Source organism: Ochotona princeps, chromosome 7, assembly GCF_030435755.1.
Source record: "Ochotona princeps isolate mOchPri1 chromosome 7, mOchPri1.hap1, whole genome shotgun sequence".
In the NCBI taxonomy this organism is placed as follows: Eukaryota; Metazoa; Chordata; class Mammalia; order Lagomorpha; family Ochotonidae; genus Ochotona; species Ochotona princeps.
In genome coordinates this window covers 49,307,117-49,329,767 of record NC_080838.1, presented here as the reverse complement: position 1 = coordinate 49,329,767, position 22,651 = coordinate 49,307,117, and the positions used below count along the sequence as shown (strand labels likewise).

The 22,651-nt window shown below is 40.1% G+C and overlaps 1 protein-coding gene across 1 annotated transcript in view; it reads right to left on the bottom strand.

Annotated features, from left to right (window-relative positions):
- STPG2 (sperm tail PG-rich repeat containing 2) overlaps nucleotides 1-20,279 on the bottom strand; it is a 414,552-nt gene extending 394,273 nt beyond the window's left edge. The window contains exons 1-4 of the mRNA XM_058667032.1: nucleotides 20,013-20,279; nucleotides 12,271-12,383; nucleotides 10,353-10,499; nucleotides 5,697-5,861 (exon numbers count right to left, since the gene is read on the bottom strand). Of these exons, the coding sequence (XP_058523015.1) occupies nucleotides 5,697-5,861; nucleotides 10,353-10,499; nucleotides 12,271-12,383; nucleotides 20,013-20,121 (534 nt within the window). The 5' untranslated portion in view covers nucleotides 20,122-20,279. The remainder of the gene's footprint in view (nucleotides 1-5,696; nucleotides 5,862-10,352; nucleotides 10,500-12,270; nucleotides 12,384-20,012) is intronic.
- Between the last annotated feature and the right edge of the window lie 2,372 nt (nucleotides 20,280-22,651).

Below are 22,651 nucleotides of genomic sequence, written 5' to 3'. Positions count from 1 at the left end.
CATAGGAGTGCATGTTGGTTTCTCATAAAACAAGTGTTCTAGATATATTCCGAGGAGTGCTATTGCTGGATCATACGGTATGTTGATTTTGAGTTCTTTGAATGTTCTCCACACTGATTTCCATAGAGGCTGTACCAGGCTGCAGCCCCACCAGCAGTGAAGTAGGGTTCCCTTTTCCCCGCAACCTCGCCAACAAGTGTTGTTGGTGTTTTTATTCATGTGGGCCAGTCTTACTGGCGTTAGGTGGTATCTCACTGATGTTTTAATTTGGATTTCCCTTATTGCCAGGGAGCTTGAGCATTTTTTCATATGTTTATTTGCCATTTGGGATTGTTCCTTTGTGAAGTGTTTGCCCATTTCCCATGCCCATTTCTTGAATGGCTTTTTTGTTTTGGTGTTTTGGCTGTTTTGTAGTTCTTTGTATATTCTGGAAATTAGCCCTCTATCACCTATGTCGTGCGCAAAGATCTTCTCCCATTCTGTGGGCTGCTTTTTTTACTTTATTGATTGTTTCCTTTGCTGTACAGAAGCTTCTTAGTTTGATGAGGTCCCATTTGTTTATTTTGGTCTCGATTTCTATTGCTTTTGGAGTCCTTTTTAGGAAGTAGGGACCTACCCCTAGATATTGCAGAGTATTTCCAACATTTTCTTCCAAAAGTTTAAAGGTTTCTGGATGTAGGTTTAGATCTTTTATCCATTTAGATTTTATCTTGAGATAAAATCTAGATTTATCTAGATTTTATGGTGAGAGATGTGGGTCTATCTTTTTGTTTCTACAGGCTATCAACCAGTTGTCCCCACAGCATTTATTGAACAGACCTTCCCATTTGCCAGGATTATCGTTTGTCCTTTTGTCAAAGATTATTTGGCTGTATCTGTGTGGGTTCCCGTCTGGTGTTTCTGTTCTGCTCCATTGATCTTCCTCTCTATCTTTGTGCCAGTAACAGGCTGTTTTGATAACCACTGCCCTATGGTATGTCCAGAGGTCCGGGACTGTGATTCCCCCTGCTAACTTCCTGTTCTTCAGGATGGTTCTGGCTATTCGTGGTTTTTTGTGTTTCCAGATGAACCTTTGGATCACTGTTTCCAGTTCCATGAAGAATGTTTTTGGCAATTTGATTGGGATTGCGTTGAATGTATATATTGCCTTTGGCAATATAGACATTTTAATGATATTGATTTTACCTATCCAGGAGCATGGGATGTTATTCCATCTTTCGAGGTCTTGTTCAATTTCTTTTTTAAGTGGTTTGTAGTTTTCTTCAAATAGGTCTCCTACATTTTTGGTTAGGTTAATTCCCAGATACTTCATACTTTTCTGTTATTTTGAATGGTATTTTGCTGGTTAGATCTTTTTCCAACTTGGGGCTGTTTGCATACACTATGGCTGTTGATTTTTGTTCATTAATTTTGTACCCTGCCACTCTACCAAACTCTCGTATAAGTTCTAGGAGTCTCTGTGTTGAGCCTCTTGGCTCTTCTATATAAAGAATCATGTCATCTGCGTATAGTGAAAGCTTGACTTCTTCGATTCCCATTTGGATTCCTTTGATTTCTTTTTCTTGTCTTATGGCCTCAGCAAGTACCTCTAGAACTATGTTGAATAGCAGTGGAGAAAGTGGACATCCCTGTCTTGTTCCAGATCTCAGTGGGAAGGGTTCCAGTTTTTCTCCATTCAGTATGATGCTGGCGTTGGGTTTTTTATATATTGCTTTAATTATTGTGTGAATTTTTCCATCTATGCCTACCTTGGTTAGGGTTTTTAGCAGGAAGTGGTGTTGGATTTTGTCGAAAGCTTTTTCTGCGTCTATTGATACTATCATGTGATTCTTGTTTTTCAGGTTTTGGATGTGGTGTATCACATTTATGGATTTCCTTATGTTGAACCACCCCTGCATTCCAGGGATGAATCCTACTTGATCTGGATGAATGATCTGTCGGATGATTTTTTGAATAGTATTGGCTAGGATTTTGTTGACTATCTTAGCATCAATGTTCATCAGAGACATAGGTCTGTAGTTTTCTTTCTCTGTAGGATCTCTGTCCAGTTTTGGGATTAAGGTAATGTTGGCTTCATAGAATGAGTTTGGAAGGGTTGCTTCCTTTTCTATTGTTTTGAAGAGTTTGTAGAGGATTGGGGTCAGTTCTGTTCGGAATTTTTTTTTTAATTTTTTTAATTTATTTTTTATTTATTTTTTTTATTACAAAGTTAGTTATACTGAGAGGAGGAGAGATAGAGAGGAAGTGGAGCTGCCGGGATTAGAACCAGCGGCCATACTGGAGCAAGGCGAGGACCTTAAACACTAGGCCACGCCGCCGAGCCCCTGTTCGGAATGTTTTGTAGAATTCTGTAGTGAAGCTGTCTGGGCCTGGGCTTTTCTTTGTTGGGAGATCTTTAATCACTGATTCAATCTCTGCTTCAGTTATGGGTTTGTTATTATTTTCATTACAAAGTCGGATATACAGAGGAGAGACAGAGAGGAAGATCCTCCATCCAATGTTTCACTCCCCAAGTGAGCCGCAATGGGCCGGTGCGCACCGATCCAAAGCCGGGAACCAGGAACCTCTTCCAGGTCTCCCACGCGGGTGCAGGGTCCCAATGCAATGGGCCGTCCTCGACCGCCTTTCCAGGCCACAAGCAGGGAGCTGGATGGGAAGTGGAGCAGCCGGGATTAGAACGGGTGCCCATATGGGATCCCGGGGCGTTCAAGGCGAGGACTTTAGCCGCTAGGCCACGCCGCCGGGCCCCTAACTAAAGCTTTTTAAAAATAGTTTACTAAATCCAACATGTTGACTTCTTTAGCAGTATTTTCTTCTCCTGTGCATAAACCACTTTTAAACTATTTTTATGTGTCATACCTTTTTGTTGACACAACACATTTTTTAATACTGATATAATGTGACAACTCTGAAAATTAGAATCTTCCCATCAGACTTTGTTGCTTGCTTGTTTAGTGATTTTCCTGACTAATTCCCCAATCCCATTATTCTTTCTATTTTGAAGATGTATTTAGCCTTATTGGAAATTGAGATTTACAGAGAGAAGGAGAGACAGAAACATCTTCCATTTGCTGGTTCATTCACTAAATGGCCACAATGGTTAGAGCTGAGCCCATCAGAGGCCAGGGGGCAGGACCTTCTTTTGCATCTCCCAAGTGGATGCAGGGTCCCAAGGCCATGGGCCATTCTCTATTGTTTTCCTAGGCCACAAGCAGGGAGCTGGATGGAAAGCGGAGCAGCCATGACATTAACTGGTGCCCATATGGGATCCCTGTGTTTGCAAGGTGAGGATTTCGCATCCATGCCATTGCTCTGGGCCCCCAGTTGCATTATTCTTGATCACATGTAAGTGGTCAGGAAATATCTAGACAGAGTTTTCTTTAAATGCCCTGAACCAATGAATCTTCAATTTTTCCCAAGGTGCTCCAAGTAAGTACTGGGACACTTTCAGTGTTCACACTGGCAATTTACAAATCTGCCTTATTATTCACTTCCTGCTGGTATACAGCTTCAAAACCACCTAAAGATAAGAGCCTGTATGTAATCAAACCTATTTTTTTACAGAATAGATTTACTTCAGCAATTTTGAAAGTACTCTCAGCATATCACAAGACTAAGGAAATATATTAAGGGTAAGGGGAGTCAGGTTTCTCAATTGGAAAGAAGACACTCCAGATTGAAGAAGAAAGAGTACAGTATATCTGTGGTACCAGATTGAAGATGAAGACACAGATATAAACACAAAAATCTGAATAAATAAATAAGAAATAAGTATAGATTTCTAACCTTGTCCACTGAGATGATCTAGAAGCAATGACACCCCAGTACCATTGCATGCACTGATGACACAGATCTTAGTTAATTACATTATCCACTAAATGAAAACACAGCTCCTTAAACAAAGATCTGATTTAATGCCTGACAGGAAAGGTACAAGACAAACCTGGAATATTTTATTATTCCAGAGTAAGAAAATGTTCAAGAAATGATAGTCATATATAAAAATGACACTAGATGCATCCTGAATGGAGTCCCAAGGGTCAAATCTAGGATAACTTCAGCCTCAAAATAAATGATGGCAGTAATATAACACTTTGAGTAAAACAGGAATTCATGACTGCAAATAGATATAAATACAGAACCAACAAATAAAGTTAAAAAAAAGAGGAGTATAAAAAACTGATAAGCACCACAGTAAAACTGATTTTGGTATCATCAATGGATATTAAAACTAGTAGGTGACAGTTTGATGAATACCAACTTGATCTTAAAGTAACTCTCAAATACACAGGTAAATTAAAAAAAAACTAGTAACTTAAAAAGAAATAAAACTGTGAAATACTACTACAGGTAATAGCATCAGTATGAAAAAAAACAAACAAATATCATATTCCTCTTTACGTAACATATGGGAAACACACTACTTTTAGTACTCCAGACAAAATATATAATCATAATCTACTCACAAGAAAATCTGTACAACCCTCAGCTGTGGACAACAATCTACTTTGTATTCTACCTAGGCAAGTGTCACATTGCTGAGAGAAAAGCCATGGATAGCTGCCAGGCACCTTGGGCCAGATTACTACCAAATCTGTGTTACCCACACCCGTGTGCCAGCATAGTAACCCAGACCATTCTGTTTTGTTTTGTTTGTTTGTTTTTCTAAAGATATGTGGGGTAGAGCGGGGAAAGGATTCCTTATGCATTCCTTAATGCATATTCCATCACAAATCAAAACAGTTTCTGCAGGTGTTTGGGTCTAACCCCAAAAGATGTACATTTGTAAAAACCACTGGACTGCTAGGAATGTGTGTTAAACCAAATGCTGAGAATGTTTATTATATTTTGCCCAAGATGTCTCTACAGCCTTTCCTTAAATCTAAGCTTAATTTTTACCATTTTCTCTGCTAAGATTTCTTCTTCCAGATACCTTACGAATATGAAAATACAAAAAGCTCAAAGTACAAAGTACTTCTGTCTTATAACTGAGTAAAGCCAGAAATCCCATCTATATTCATTATTTGTTTGAGTAGAAAACTCAAACAGTTGAACTAGCTGAATGAAATCCTGACTCAACTGTGCCTGGGTTTGAAATTTGTATCTGAATTAGATAGATCTGCTATATTATGTTTGCGATTTTAGTACAAAAAAAAAGTTCTTCTTGCTTACAATAATTTGTTGAATAAATGATACTTATACTCCCAAATTCTTTTATACACAAAATGTTCATTTTCCTTTGAAATTCAGTGAAAATCTGTTTTATATACTATTATATATAGCAGAAAGATCTAGCAATTTATACCCACTCTTTCTCCCCACTAGAAATACAGTTTGACAGCATTTATTATCCACCTTAGCACACGTTACCATGTGACTTGAGTTTCAGCTCCCAGGCTTAACCTACAAAAATCTCCCACTCATAAAATTCTATCCCCTTCTACCAGCTAGATGCAGATGACCACACCCTAGCAAATGACAAAAATAGATGGAATACGACTGTGTTCCTGATTCGCTGCATGGAAAAAAGTCACTTATGAACCAGAGGTATCCAGATGAGTGAGGAAAACATGACTTTGTATTAAACCACTGAAATGCTAGGCTCTATTTGCTGCTGTTACTAGTATTACATGCACCAAAACATGTATAAACATAAATAATCTTCCAAGTCTCATTATGGGACACATTATACTTACAAACAGAGGTTTATAATATGCTGGACCCAGTGTGTCATCACTAGCAGGTGGAACACATTTTCTAATACTATCATCCTCATTAATGTGATAACCATAGGATTGTCCACAAGAAGGAATTGAAGGAACATCCAAAGCTTTGGTAAATGTCCGTGCTCTTGAAATTTTCTGTAAGGCAACAGTTTATATTATTTAGTCAAAGGCAACAGGAAAAGGAATTATGAAAATTATTGAAAGCCAATTATGAAATATTGACAATGATCATATAATATACACCAAAAAGATTTTATTTATAAAAGTAACTCAAAGGGATGAGTTTAAACTCATTTTTTATTTATTAATATTGTTATAATAAAGCTTTGCAGCTAAAGTCATTGTATAAACCAAACTACTAAAGTCATGATAAACATATATATATATGAATTCTGTTTCATTTGGGTCAGTTATTTATCTTGCTTACTAAAGCAAATATTGATTCAAAGGCAAGCATTCCTACAGTCAGACTATTACAGCATATACCATACAGAAACACACTTTATATTTTTAACAACATTTCCTAGCTTCATTACTTTCCAGCTTCTGACTTATCTCCACATTACCTGTTCTTCATACAAATACCCTAATTATGCGCACTATAGAGCAGAAAAATAGTGCTAAATGAAAACAGTAAATATGAATTTTAATTATGAAGATAACTGTGTAAATTATGTGAAATTATATAAAATGTAGAAAGTCATGTATCACAGTACTGAAGAAAGCTTTGCAAAAACTAGAACAATGTTAATATGATAGGTAGAAGTTTTCAGAGGATTATCCTTCCTTTACAAAAAGTCATGTATCACAATGCTGGGCACAGCTAGACTGTAGCACCCACAGTGAGGGAGCCAGCCAGGCCAGGCCAGGCTGCAGCATCGGATGGCAAAGGCCAAGATGGGGGATGGGCTATGCCACGCTGGATCAGAGCAATCACTGACATGCACAAGATCTGTGGCTGGGAACAGGCATGGCTGGGGAGCTAAGAGGATAAACCGGCTGGGTTGTAATTCCCACTGGGGAGCGCAACAGCCAGAACGGAGGCAGTAATCTGGGTTGGATATGACAATCTTCATTGGCATGAGTATGGACTGGGTCTGGAGTGTGCCAGACTGGGAGAGCCAGGGTGAGTGTAAGATGAGCTGGACTAGGTCTTGGTATCCGCTGAAGCATGTGAGAGCTGTGTTGGTGTGGACCAGGTGAGTGTAAGATGAGCTGGACTAGGTCTTGGTACCCGCTGAAGCATGTGAGAGCTGTGTTGGTGTGGACCAGGTGAGTGTAGGATGAGCTGGACTAGGTCTTGGTACCCGCTGAAGCATGTGAGAGCTGTGTTGGTGTGGACCAGGTGAGTGTAGGATGAGCTGGACTAGGTCTTGGTACCCGCTGAAGCATGTGAGAGCTGTGTTGGTGTGGAGCAGGTGCTCCTGGGCTGTAGCACCCAATAGTAAGAAATGGAATGGTGTGAGCAAGTTGGGCAAGGCCACTGTTCCTGCAAGGACAGAAGGTGAGCTAAGTCAGTCTGGCCCAAGCACACAACAGAGTGTGTGAGTTCTGCCACTGTGAGGTGACCTGATAGAGGAGCTTGGGGAACTCCTCTGTAGGATATAGTCCCTGCAGATGAGCACAAGAATCAAGGCTGGGAGCAGCCCAAAACAGGTCAGGTTACAGCACCTGCTGGCACACACGTACCTCAGGTCTGGAGGCAGGACATGCTGGGTCAGTTTATAACACACACTGGTAGATCCAAGAACCAGGTTGGAGTGCAGGATAGGCTGGGTCAGGCCAAAATATCAGCTAATTGACATTAGAGTTGGGACTGGTTACTGGCTGGCCTGGGCAAGGATAAAGCACCTGCCAGCATGAGCTGGAACTGGGAGCAGACCGGGCCAGGCCAGGCTAAACCACCCACCAGCCAATGCAAAGTGGAGGCAGGCCACGCAAGACTGGGCCACAGCACCCATCAGCACACATGAGACCTGGGCAGGGGGTGGTTTGAGTCCAGTGGGAGGGGAGGGGGTAGAGGGCGCTCACCTCTGGGCTATTTCTCCCACTGGTGAGCATAAGAACTTGGACCAGAGGCAGACCAGGCTGGATAGGGCTATAATACGTACTGGCCTGATGAGAACTAGGTTGGGGGAGAGTTAGGTTGGCCTGACTCTGTCAACTGGTACCAACTGGTACATGCTTAGACTAGAGGAAGTGCAGGCTGGTTGGGCTTTGCCACAGAATCAGCTGGCAAGTGCTGTGACTGGGAGCAAATCCTGTCAAACTACACTGCAGAACCACCTGGAAAGTGCAAGATCCAGAACTGGGAGTAGCCCAGTAGAAAATTGTGGGCACCTCTCTGATGGACTGCAACTCCCACCAGTGAGTGTGAGAAGCAGGGCTGGGGGCAGTACTGGCTAGACAGGTGGTGGTACCCACCAGCGTGAGTGTGGGCTGGATAGTGGGGTCGGTTGGGTTGAGCCAGGCTACAATGCCAATTGATGTGTACAAGAGCTGAATAGATGTGGGACAGACTGAACCAATCTTCTTCACACCAGCAAGCACAAGAACCAGGGCTAGTGGCAGGCCTAGTGAGGGTTACCGGGGATCATTCCGATCAGGCTGCAGCTCTCACAGGTGTATGTGAGGGCCAAGTATGTGGTGGGCAGGGCTGAACTGGACCACAGCACCCATTGGTCTATGCAAGAGACAGGGTTAGAGACAGAACTGACCTAGCAATTGCAACAAGCAGTGTGTGTGTAGGCTGATATGGGTGACTGAGTGAGCCAAATCCTGTACTAGTAAGCACACTCAAAGATCGGATCTGAGATCACCTCAGATGAGGTTTCTTTGGGCAACTAAACCACTGGACTCAGAACTCCAGTTCCAGGGAGAATCACAGAATCTGTGGTCTGATTGTGGAGTGCATGTGTCAGAACTGGGCGTCCTCAATGGCTTAGACAGAGCATCAGAGAGCACACCCAGATGCACATGGAGGTTATGGCAGTCCGTTGGGGCCTGCAGAGAACATCTGGTACCACGGCAGAGGAAGGAGGGTAGAACAAACTCAGTAACCCCAGCCAAGCTTGACAACGAATATCTGTGTGAATGGAGACTTTAAGGTGCACTAAATCCACCAATGGACCATGGAAGGATTTCCTCATCTTTGGAGTGGCAATATCAACAGCATTTCAGAACTTTCAAAATCTCTGAAGCAGAATCATTAGAGCATGCTCCACTTTAGGGACCATGGGATGCCATTGGTGGCTATTCCCCAACCCCGGGTATTGAGGTGCTTGGGAGGCTGGGTGTGACTTCTCCCCTCCCTCATCAGTCCCCTTCCCCTGGATACAGAAAGAAGAACAAAATTTGGCAGCAATGTTTTCACTCACTTTCCCTAATCCTCAACCCCTCCCACTCTAATTAACTACATAAACATCATCAAAAAATAAAATAAATATATAGGGAAAAAAGTTTCAACTTAAAAAAGATCAAGTTAAATGGTTTGTGCTGCTTTATCCAAGGCTCTCTTTCTTTTGGTTACAACTGAAATATGATCACGGTTCTAAGACATGAGTTCATTTAATTATACTTTACCAAATTTTACTCATTACTTTCTTGTTAAAATTATAGCTGTGTGACACGCATATTCACTCAATAAATGTTTGACAAACCTTTACCTAAGTAGGTATCTTGTCTTCACACATGAAATAGTTCAGGTTTAAATATACTTCCAAAATTAATCCCATTGTGATTAAACTGACATTACTCAATTGAGTACTCAATTCTAAAAAAAAAAAAAGTATCTTCAATACAGAACTAACTAAGATGCAATTAATGTGAGCTACATAAAGAAATCATGGCAAGAGAAGTGTGCATGACCAAAATTAGCTAGATAGTCTGATTACTCAAAAGGAAGGAGCTTGGGTGTCAAAAATCATTCTTTATTCAGCAGCAATACATTTCCAAACCTACCTTACATTTTAGTCTCCAGCATAAATTCCTCATCCCACTTAAAACAACCTTTCCACTGCCTCTTATGAAACCCCACTTTCACATGCCCACTCCTAGCATTCCAGTCATGAAATGAACATTCTGATCTTACTCATTAAGACCTATCTTAACACCAGTCTCCTCCAAATATTCTCTATAAATTATGCCATCTTGGAACTTTGTAACTCTCCTTAAATGTCAATGGTATTTAAAATAAGATGATTGATTTAACACCATCACATTTTGTCTTGAATTAATAATGACCTATCTATGTCTTTTTCCCATCTAAATCTTAAACTTACATATTTCAGAAATCATGTTTTTAATTTCTCAGCATTATTAACAATGCTTAACATTAAGTTTTTTCTCTGTGTAGGTAACCTTTTAAATCTGTGTTACTTCACATTCTTCATCAACAATAGATTTCTCAAGCACAAAAATGAAGTCAGATACTATCACAGCAAAAAAATTAAAGAATCACTGAGTAGTGATTTCATTTTAAATTAAAAACAGTTCAAAGATTATGAAGTTTACTGACTTTTATAAGGCTTTTTAAATGTAGTTAACATCACAAAAATATGCCAAACCTTCTCTTTTTTATCTTCACTAGAAGAACTCTTAAAAGTTTGACTTAAAATATCAACATACTGACTGTAGATGTTCTTTAGCCTCCAGTACTTTTCTGCATAGTGTTTCAGGAAAACAATGATCATAGCTGGCTGGTCCTGGATTATCGGAAATAAACTTCTTAAAACGTTCCTCTCGGTTTTGCAAACTATGGCCTCCTATTATACACTAAATTGGAGAGAAAAAATAAGAAATCATTAGAAACACTTTGCAATTAGTTCTTATTTGTAAATATTAAACATCACCATTAACATATAACTTCAAAACCCAACCTAAAACAGTTAAGCCTCTCTATGGAAAATATGGTTTTAGTTAAAGCAGATAATAACAATTTTTTCAGTTTTAACTTTGAATCCAAACTAAAATTTTCTATCATTGAAGCAGTCCAAAAGAACACAAGTAAACTGTTTTAAAACAAGAATAAGAGACAGCAGCTTTCAAAACTACAGAACAAATCTAGTATATATTCTTGCAAGACTGGAACAACCTATACTTCTGAAATGAGGTTTAAAGATGCTGACACTTGGAGTTAGCATTGTGGCATAGCACCAACATCCCATATGGGCACTTGTACAAGCTCCATTTCTGAACCAGCTCCCTGCTGATGTCCTGAGAAAGCAGAGAAAGATGGCCCAAGTGCCCGTGTCCCCACACTCACGTGGGAGATCTGCATAAAGCTCCTGGTTTCTGGCTTTGTACCAGTCCAGCTCTGGCTACAAAGCCATTTGGTCATTCTTCACAATTAGGTAAATAATTTTCAAAATAAAAGTTAAAAAATTTTTAAAAAGCCATTTAGGGAATAAACCAGCAGATGAAAGAACTCTGTCTTTCCCCCCTTCTCTCTCTCTCTTTGTAACTCATCCTTTAAAATAAATAAATATATTTTAAAACTGCTGACGTTCACATTGCAGCAAAGTAAAAACAATTATTTTAAAAGCCTTTCAGGCTTGCTTAGGATTAATTCTATTCATCTTGGTAATCTCCAAGGAAATTAACGTAGGTTTACTAGCCACATCTTAGTTTTATGCACAGATTAGGTTGTTCTATTGTTTGTTTGTTGGCTGGTCGTTTGGTTTGTTTTAATTTTTCAGGCAGACAAAAATGGATCTTTCAACTACTGGTTCACTCCACTAAATGCCCAAAACACTCAGGGCTGGGCCAGTTCAAAGCCCAGGGCCAAGAATTCAGTTCAACTTTCCCTCCCAAGTGATTCTGACAATTACTTGAGGTATCACCTAATGCCTACTAGAGGATACATTAGCAAGAAGCTATATCCAAATCAGATCCCCAGCTTGAATCCGTGCACTTCAATACAGGATAACATGTCCCAAGCAGTATAGTGACTACTGTACCAGATTCCTGACCCTTCAGATTACTTTTAAACTTTGTTTCCTGCAAAGAACACAATGAGAGGAATCTTCTATGTTGCCTCACCAGGCAACAAATCTGGATTCTCCGGAATTAAAAAAAAAATTCCAAATGACAAATAGTTGATTCAAATAAAATTCCAAAAGGGTAGATGATGACACCTTTGATTTTAAAGATGTTGGAGTTACAGCAACTGTTTCTGACTGGACCACTGAAGGTACTCTGGTCACAGATTTTGGACTCATTGATAAAACAGGAGACAGAAGAAACAATGTCCAGCAGCTACCGTTCTAGAAAACCAATCCCTCTATCTTACTGCCATTCTCATGCAGATATACGGACCTCCCATTCTTGTGACACAATGGTATGTATCCTTTAGAGTATATAGAATAATGAAAAAGACCCCATCTGGCAACCAATATCAAAATCATTTTTCTTATTATGCAAATTATAAAATACAGGCTTAAAAGAGAAATAAAACATGAAGAGGAAACTATAACAAATGGCATTTTATTACTATAGAAGAAGAAAATATGACTTTAAATCTGTTATAATGACTTTATGAATGTACCTGTGCTTCTGAAACATTATAGTGTCCTGGACCTGGACCATCTTTCTCAGTGCTAAGGGCAACAGGAAAAGCACTCTCTCTGGCAGCTGAAGAAAGAAATGGTGCATAGCCACCTATGAAAATAAACCATTAACACTGGCAGGTAAGATAATATTCCAAGGATCTCAGAGAAAGAAACATTCACACAATCATTTAACGTTCAATGCAGAGACTATACTTTCAAAACTAATGCCTAGCTAAACATGGAAGTTATTACTTTTTTAAAGAATTAGATCAAAATTTTTGAAAACTGAAAATCAGATCAGAACATTTATGTAATAAATGGAAGCAGCTACAAAATTAAGTTTATCAGCAACAGAAAAAAAAAATCCAATGAATTCCCAAAAAGAGTAATTTTTTTCTAATTGAAAATGGTATGCAACAAAATGTAACAGTGCATGTGACTAAGGACACAATAACCACACTAATTGCACACTTTAGGAAAATTAGATCTCATGTTGGCTAATGTAACACTCTTATCTCTTAACACAATGTTTTGCCTCTTTCCACCAAATACACCCATAAAGTGTTACTGTTTTGCCTGTGTGTAGGTCAAGCCATTCATTTTCTTGGCATGTTTCTCAAGAAGCTGCACTGATGTTTGAGACTGAATTTTAAAGAATCCTATTATTGTATCTACAACCAGTTTTGGTATTTGGCTGTTTAGTTTAATTCTCAATGTGTTACTAGTTAGTCGTGGTTTCCTCTTCTGAACCCCTTAATAAAACTGGCATTTCTTCACTCAGAAGGATGGTAGCTCTTCAGGCACTTGTCTGCTACATTCTCATTCTACCAATAAACTTTACCCTCCAACTTTGTCTTTCTTACTCTAATGCAGCAATATTGTCAAGAAACAGACTTACAGTAAAAATATTCTACTTGTCTAGTACAAAATGCCCATCTAATATCAGTCCCTGGCAAGAGGACAGTCTCTTCAACACTCAGTGCTGGGTAAACTGGATCTACAAGTGTAGAAGTATAAAACAAGATCCCTGTCTTATAGCTTGTACAAAAGTCACCTCAAAATGCAGCAAGGATCTAAATCTAATATCTAATACCATCAAATTTCTAGAAGATATCAAAGAAGCAGCAAGACTTTGACACAGGCAGAGACTTCTTGAGGAAGACCTCAGAAGCACAGGCAATTAAAGCAAAAATAGGCAAACGGGATTACATCAAGCTAAGAAGGAAATGAAACCCTCCAACAAAGTGAAAAACAGCCAACATAGTGGGAGAAAACATTTGCAAACTATGCAACTGATTAATATCCAGAGTCTAAGGGAACTCAAGAAATTCAAAAACAAAACAACAACAAAATAAACAGTTATGAAAAAGGCAAGCGACATAAACAAGATTTTTTCAAAGGGCATCTTGATGGCCAACAGATATATGGAAAAATGCTCAGAATCACAAACTGCAAATAAAAACAACAATGAAGTTTCACCTCACTCCAATTATGGTAGCCATATGGAAATCAGAAACATTGAGTGCTGACAAACTTGTGAGGGGAATAGGTACTCTGATGCTTTGTTGATAAAAAAAAAAAATACAAACTAGTTGATAAAAAAAAAAATATATACCAGATAAGTCTGTACAGAGGTTGCTCAGAGATTTGAAAACAGATACACTCGTGGAAATTTGACCAAAGGAGATGAACTCAGCATATGAAAGAGTTACCCAGTTATCTATTTATAGCAGCTCAATTCACAACAGCTAAAATATGGAATCAAACCAAATGTCTACCAACAGATGACTAAATAAAGAAAATGTGGCATACATGCACTGTGGAATACCACTCAGCCAATGAAAAGAATGAAATCTGCCTTTTGCAATAAGATGGATACAGCTAGAAACCATTATGCTTAGTAATAAGCATATGTTTTCTCTGATCTGTGAAACTAATACAGAGTTTTAAAAAATGTAACCTAGGGCCCGGCCACAGTGGCCTAGTAGCTAAAGTCCTCGCCTTGAACGCCCCGGGATCCCATATGGGCGCCGGTTCTAATCCCAGCAGCTCCACTTCCCATCCAGCTCCCTGCTTGTGGCCTGGGAAAGCAGTTGAGGACGGCCCAACGCATTGGGACACTGCACCCGCGTGGGAGACCCGGAAGAGGTTCCAGGTTCCTGGCTTCGGATCGGCGCACACCAGCCCGTTACAGCTCACTTGGGGAGTGAATCATCAGAAGGAGGATCTTCCTCTCTGTCTCTCCTCCTCTCTGTATATCTGGCTGTAATAAAATGAATAAATCTTTAAAAAAAAATGTAACCTATATCAGCAAAATTGATATCTTGAGATTTGATTGTTTACAGCAGTTGTTTATATTCAAGAAACAATAGGTTTTTTTCTACTCTCTAGTTATTGATTCTCAGCCCATCAAAATCCTCAGCCAGTGATTGTGAAGTGAACTGAAAGTATGCCATTGTGAAAGTTAAAAAAAAAAAAAGAAGAGTGGGGAACACAGCTAAGAGGGAAGTTAGGGTGGGCAATATTAGTATACTCCTAAATCTGTATTGTGAAATACATGAAATTTGTTCACCATTTTTAAGTAATTTTTAAAAATCTCATCAAAGTTTACTGTTTCGTATTTTGAAATCACATACATTATCTGCATAAAATATATTACACCAGGTTGTAGTGACAACCTACACTGAAAGAAATTAAACTGGTAACTGATTATTTACTTGCTTTGGCACATACTCCTTAATCGTGCAACTCAAAAGAAAGGTTTCAAATCAAATACACAAATTTAACTGAAACAAATAATCTTAGTTTTAAGCTGCTGATATAGTTGGCTCCCATATCAACCATCAGTACATGTCCTAACTCTCTTGTTTCCAATTCAGATTCCTGCCAGTGTGCCTGAGGGGACAGTAGAAAATAACCCAAGTGCTTGGGTCACTGTCAACCACATAGGAGACCCAAATGCAGCTACAGGATCCTGGCTTTGGACTGGCTCAGATATGCAACTATGAGTAAAAGAAAGAAGCATCTTTTTCATGGAGTTTCAGCTGCATATTGAATGTTTATAAGTTAGAGAGTCCAACTGCTCCAGGTTATCCAGGACATTGAAACTTAAGTGCTAAGATCACAGAAAGCAAAATGGTTAGTCAGCTATCCCAGAGTCTTATATAGTAAACAATATATAGTGGACATAAAGGATAATATTCTAAGATACGCTTTTAGTAATTCATGCAATAAAATACATATTGTATCATGTATATGATATGTATGTGCGATAGGCAATGAGGGCATACTAATGAACAAGATCACCTTTCCTCAAATAATGAGGAGGCCAGATAAATAAACAATTATACTACAAATAGTACTGCTGATAACTAGGTATAAAATACAGGAAATGATTCAGTGAAATAGTAGAGTTTGACTTAAGACATATAAATTGGCATGTTAAGTGTTACTATAAATGTTAAAGATAAAATTGGGAGAAGAAATTAAGACCACAGGGGAGAAGATTTGAAAGAAATGAGTTCTTTTTGCAATATATTAAATTTCAGGCACCACCAGCAAAAAATAAATCAAACTGGCATAAGGCAATAAAAGTCAGTCCATGCTGAGAAGAAAGGTGGACAGCATGTGATTAAAAGAGAAGATCTATAGCCACAGACACAGCCCTAGGACAAAGAAAGGGGCATAGGACATAAGGACATAACCAGGCCTCTGATACATGTGCTCAACTTCAGGTGCATAAACATATAAGCAATTATATGTTGTTACTGTAATATAAATACAGACAGATTGCCTTCCCTGTTGCAGCCTCCTTAAATTCTAAATGGCTGTTAGATAAAAATCATCATTGTTGCCATAGAGTCACAGGCGCATGCTCTGTGGCAGATAAAATTAATTGATCCCTCATCAAAGAAGGTATTTTGGAAAGAATACACTTAGGAAATATCACCCAACTTAGATTGTAAACAACTAACACGCAAACAATGCAAACTGACATTCACTATGTAAAAAAGCTCAAAAATCAATGACATATTCCTTAGCACAATAATGCCAGGAGCAGTGACACTATCCAAACGTTTTTTATCACACTTTACTAGACTTCTAGGCTCTGGTGAAACTACTTTGGTGGGGTATGCTCGCGACTCAGGCAGTTGTGACCAAATCTGGCAAGACTCCCACTAATTTGGAATTCAAGAATCAATTTTCTCTCTTCCACTCATGAAATAAGAACAGTTCAGTCCTATCCCATCCAGGTCACACCCAGGGTGGGAGAGATACTCCAAGATCAAATAGCCCAAAGCCTAAGCCATGGAGTGTTTGAATTAAAGCGGAAACAAGTTCCTAAGGAAAACGTGAATACAGTACACTCCAAGATTAACCAAGCAGGATGTATAAGAAGATAGAGGCAAGGTCCTGTGTGATGTGATGGTTCAACTGGCTAATCATTTCCTTTCAAGGGCCAGAGTCCCATATGGGTACCAGTTCATGTCCCAGCTGCTCCACTTCCAATCCAGATTCCTGATTGTGTCCTGGCATCCTGTACCTATGTGGGAGACGTGAAGAATCTCCTAGCTCCTTGCTTCAGATCTGCTCAGCTCTGGCCATTATGCCCACCTGTGAAGCCAGCCAGCAAATAAGTGGAAGTCTTTGTCTTTCTATCTCTACTTCACTGTGTAAATCCGCCCTTCCAATAACAATAAATAAATCCTTTAAAAAAAAAAAAACCCTAGGTATGAAACAGAAAGGTTGAGGAATGAAACAGCATCTTCATCTAAAGCTCCTAGGTGCTCCCTTCATGGCAAGTTCAAGATAACAGTTACATAAAATCATAACATCTTCTTCCTACTCATATTGTGTAAAACTCCACCAAATCCTGAACTGAAATAACTGCAAGATCCAGTACAGTATTAGTCTTAAAAGGAGGTGAGGAAAAATGTTCCTAGCTACTTACTGTTTAATTATTTTGCCACGAAACCCAGTAGAGAACTAAAAACAAACCAGTTTCCTATATTATCAGCATGTTACCCCTAAGTATGGCTAAAATAAGGACATGCAGGACACACGTGCTCAGAGTTCCAAGGAATGGAATTACCTAGTTTATTTCATAGGTCAACAAGGCATATCCCATAAAACAGTAAAAGGATTTTTCCAGACCCTACTTGTTATGCTCGAAGCTCAATTAACACATGTAAGAATAAATTTTAATTGTTACATGACTCATTATATTTCAGTTCTAGTTCATAATTCCTTTTTATTGAGTACTATACATTGGTTGCAGAATTGAACTAAAAATTGAGAATAATGGAGCAGAGACCATGATTACTACGATTACTGACCTTGAACAATTTACTTTACAAGTGGGGCTGCAGTAAGTTAAGCAGTCATCACAATGTAGGATCAAAGCATTGTGGAAAAGTCTTTAAGGAGTCAGAAAAAAAAAAGAGTAAGAGAACAATTGACTTTGGCTGAATCTCAAAGAATAGGAATTAGCCAAGTGAAGTTAAAAGACAGACAAACTGCTCAAAAACAAATACACAGAGGTAAGCAAAAAATAAATTACAGAACTGAAAAGCTGAAATTATTTAAATGCATGCCAAGTCTCCGCAGGAGTGTGGGTGTCTGGAAAGATCAGGCAAAGTGGGAGACCAAGTCAGAGATCACAACATTAAATAACTTTTCACCAGGTTCAGGAGGTTAGATATTAACCTTGATGGTACAAAATGATCTTTGTAGACATACTATCTTAGAAAAAAAAAACATTCTGGCACAAGAACAAAGATTTATCAGAGACTGAAACAAGAGAGAAACAAGCAATATTTCACATCTTTAGTCAGAAGAGAACTAAGAGCTTGAACTAAACCAACATTAAAGGGAGAAAGATCAATTATAAAAGGGCTGTGAAAACAGAATTGGTAGGTCCTAATAGAAGAATAGCAGCAGCTAGGCAGAGAAAAAGTCCAGAAAAATTCCAAGACTGAAAGCTTATGCTAGAATAACAGGAATTGTTTTTCTTAAAGACCAAGTTTGGTGGGGAAAATGACGAGTTCAGAAACCTGGAATTTCAGATGCCAGAGCCCACGCAGGGAGAACAATCCAAAAAGCAAACTATAACGCTAAAGACCTTACCATGAGGAGAAAGAACACTGTGAGACAAGAATCACCTGCATCTCTGAAGGCGTGATTCTGGGCACATTCAAATCAAAATATGGATGGCAGTTGATGCTATTAAGTTACAAACGAAAAAACCAACAAGCAAAGAATAAAATATATAGTACATGAACACTTCTCTGCTTAAAAATAAATACAGGATTAACACACTGGTTACTCACAACCATGTCAATTCCATAATGTTGCAAATTGCTGTTGATGTTATGTCGGAACTCTTGGTTGAATGGGATGATATTCTGCCAGCTCTAACAACGGACCAGAAATGGTCTCCCCAAGAGACTGTTCAACCCATCTGGACAATAAATAGCTGGACTTTATACTTGGTATATGTTTACAAGGAAAGAATCTTGATTGAATTTGAACTGTAATACCGCATCAAGGTGGAGGAAGCCACCAGGGGGGAGGGGCGTGGGGGGGGATTCCCAGAGCCTATGAAACTGTAACATAATGCAAAATAATTAATTTAAAAAAAGCCTTAAAAATAAATAAATAAATAAATACAGGATTGGTTGGAAAGAGGACAGTGATTCCCTGCATCAGGACCTAACGAATGTTTATTGAGTCCCAACCTGGATCAGACACTTTCAAGACAAGAGTAAGAATCAGGAGGAAATGACGATGTTACACAAGTGTCTCTAAAAACAAGTGGCCTTGTGTATCAAAATAAAGTGAGGACAGAAAGACGTCATAGGTGTAGCATTTTGAGTGGCGACTGGTGGCAAGTTGTTGGGAAGTTAACTGCTTGTACCAGCTCACCTGCATTATAGCTTTAATAAGCTCCAATACAGAGATCTGATATGCCAAAGCAGCGAGACAAGATGTACAGCACTGACAGAGGACCAATTTGTAATACTCTCCCTTCCCTCACAAAAGAGAAGGAAACCAACCCCAACTGATCAGCTGTGTTAACTGACCCAGAATAATGAATCTTAGATTTTGAGTAAAAATAGAGACCTACAGTACCCATGGGGAAAACACAGGTTAACAAAGGGGGAAAAAAATGGGACTAAGCGCCAGAAAAAAAATAAAAGAGTAAAAAAAAAAAAATTAGAAAACAAACTGAAAGTATTTACTTATTAAAACAAAAACTTTCCCTAGCTACTAGGGGAATAAGTGAGAAGAGCAGATAATTATGTAACTTTGTTATCTTCACTCCCCTCGCAAAAACACGAGTGTAGTTTTTCTTTACAGAATGTGGGAAAAGGATTTCTCCCTCAGTATGTTCAAAAGAGAATGAGGACATTTACATTCGGCCCATTTGCTTGAGAGAAAAAAATGGAATTATAAATTACCAAAACTGAAATACAGAAGTTATATCTTAGTAGACAATGCCTCTCTTGTTAATGGTAAGAAAGATGCATGAGGTACAAGGTGGACGTGGAGCGGAGAGGGGGCTGCACCTATTCCGCAGAAGCAGGATGTCAACGTCCTGGAGGTGGCGCCCGTCCCGCTCGTCCCGCTCGCCTCACGGCTGCGCTCCTGAGGCGGCGCTGGCTCAGGGCCCGGAGGCCGAGCGGGCTGGGCGTGAGGAGCCCGCCGCGGGAGCCTAGCCGTCCCCTGCGCCTCTTACCTGTGCCCTGCTGCTTCAGGAAAGGGACCTCGTAGGATCCCGGGCCCACATGGGCCCCAGTGCTGCCACCTTCGGTCGACCTGAGCAAGCGAGGAGCCCTGTCATACATGGCGGGAAGTGGCGGGAACCCAAGGGGGGATTAAAAACAAGGGAAGCCAGACGCGTGCAGCTAAAGGAAGCGGACACCACTTGGGAGATTCCTGTGCGTAACTCCCCAAACTCCAGGAGCCCGAATCGGGGCTATTTCTCCACCTGCCCTTGGGTGAGATTCTCCTCAGGGCTTCTCCCACACACGGGGTGACCGGCGACAGGTCATCCCACGCAGCCGCCCATCCCGCAGGCCCAGCCCACTCCTCCCGGAAGGAGGTGCGGACGGAGGTGCCGCCCCACCCTGTGCTTCCGCCCCTGGCTCCGCCCCGGAAGCCTGGTCAGCGGACTGGAAGGTTGGAGCTACCTGGCCCTGGCGAACCTCTGAGCGTGCACGCCCGGCGGACAGCGCTGCCTACTCACCCCGCGCCCTTTGCCTCGCGGCGCCTGTTAACACGTTCACTGTTAAACTTCACTGTGCTCAGAGTCTCTAGAAAACAAGGTAGGAGAGGTGCGGTCAAGAGACCTGCATCCGGTTTTCGTTATAGGTCAGGCAGGGTGACGGTAGAGAGTCCCCGCAAAAATTATGAAAGGAAACCGATCCTAATATAGCAACACCTGCACCCGCTGAAAAAGGAGGATCTCTGACCTTGTCTCCTAGATAATTCAGACCGGAGCGAGGGGGCCATTGGGGAAAGGATTAGACTAGCTCACCCAGTGAAACCCGCTGAGCAGAAGGGGACTGCTTCTGCTCTCAGAAGCCAGGCAACTACAATTAGATCCTAATAAACGCGAAGTTTAACGGCGATGAGGACACCAAGTCCACTCCCATTAAAGCAATGGATTTCCTAACCTTAAGCACCAGGAACCTGGCTTCCACAAAGAAGTCAGAATTCTCCTCTACTTGTCGCACATTGTTGCTTATGAATATCCTTAAACACCTGAACAAATCCTAAGCTGACCATGCTTTGCCCTCAGGTAGAGTGCTTTGCCCTAATACAGATTTTGTGCTATGCTTCAGTACACGATATGTAACACACTTCAGTGTGTCATTTCCCTGTGACTTAGTGGGATATGTCTGTTAGAATACTTGGCCTGTAATGTTAGGTATCTCAGGGATGTATATGTAAAACTTTCTCTTATTAAATAGCTGTTTGAATCAGTATTTGCCCATTGAAGAAACATGGGTGTGTACTATAGTTTCCTACCCTGCTAAATTATGGGGATACAAAGCTTTGAAAAATAAATAAACTCTGCATCCTTACTCAGGCTTTCTCCATTGGAAAAACAGACATAAAATCAAACAAGAAGAGATGGACAAGTATTGCAGGGTTTTAGAAAACTGCCTAAAAGAATCACTGATCCTGGGCCCAGCACAGTCGCCTAGCGGCTATAATCCTTGCCTTGAACGTGCCGGGATACCATAAGGGCGCCAATTCTAATCCCAGTGGCCCTGCTTCCCATCCAGCTCCCTGCTTGTGGCCTGAGAGAGCAGCTGAGGATGTCCCAAAGCTTTAGGATCCTGCAGGAGCCTGTGGGAGATCTGGAGGAAGTTCGTGGCTCCTGGATTCGGATTGGCGCAGCTCTGGCCTTTACGGTCACTTGGGGAGTGAATCATCAGATGGAAGATCTTCCTCTCTGTCTCTCCTCCTCCTCTCTGTATATCTGATTTTGCAATAAAAAAAAATAAATCTTTTAAAAAAAGGAAAATATTTTTTATGAAGAAGACCAATGTCTTCAAATTAAAATGACCAAAATGAAAGTGAGATTAACAGGAAATGCATTCTTATAGACTTAGCTGAAAAATTCTTGAATCCAGCAGAAAAAGTTACCTACAGAGGTAAAAAAAAAAGGATAAATCAGAATTCTCATCTTAACAGTGTAAGATAGTAGATAAGGGAATGATATGCAAACTAAAACAAAGTGGAGGGAAACAAGAGGCCTGTATGCATGAGCAGTTTCATTTTATTTGTCACTTCATACAACACATATAATAAATGAGAACTTAGAAAGCTCTGCTTCCGAAAGACTTTTAAAAAGGCTCCAACTCAAAATGAAGTGGTCTGTATGCAAAGCCTCCAGGGGAAAGCACAATAAATGAGAAATGAGGTGGTGTTAGTCAGTGAACTTTTTATGTAAAAATACCATTAGCATGTAGTTAAACATTTATAAAACACATTGACCAAAAATATGTACCATATGTTCTCCATAAGGATCTTGGAAACCAAAAGAATAGTAAATGTTTAAAAAAAAGTAATAAATTAGAAAAAAGGAGTTTAATGAGTTGCAATAAGAGATAACAAATAGAGTCGCAAACATTGTCACTGATTTTGTTTTCAAAGATTTATCTATTTCTACTTAAAAGTCAGATTTACAGAGAGGAGAGACAGACAGAAAGATCTTCCATCCGCTGAAACACTCCCCAAGTGCCCCCAATGGCCGGAGATAAGCTCATCCAAAGCCAAGTGCCAGGAGCCTCTTCCAGGTCTCCCATGTGGGTGCAGGATCCCAAGGCTTTGGGTCATCCTCGACTGCTCTGCCAGGCCACAGGC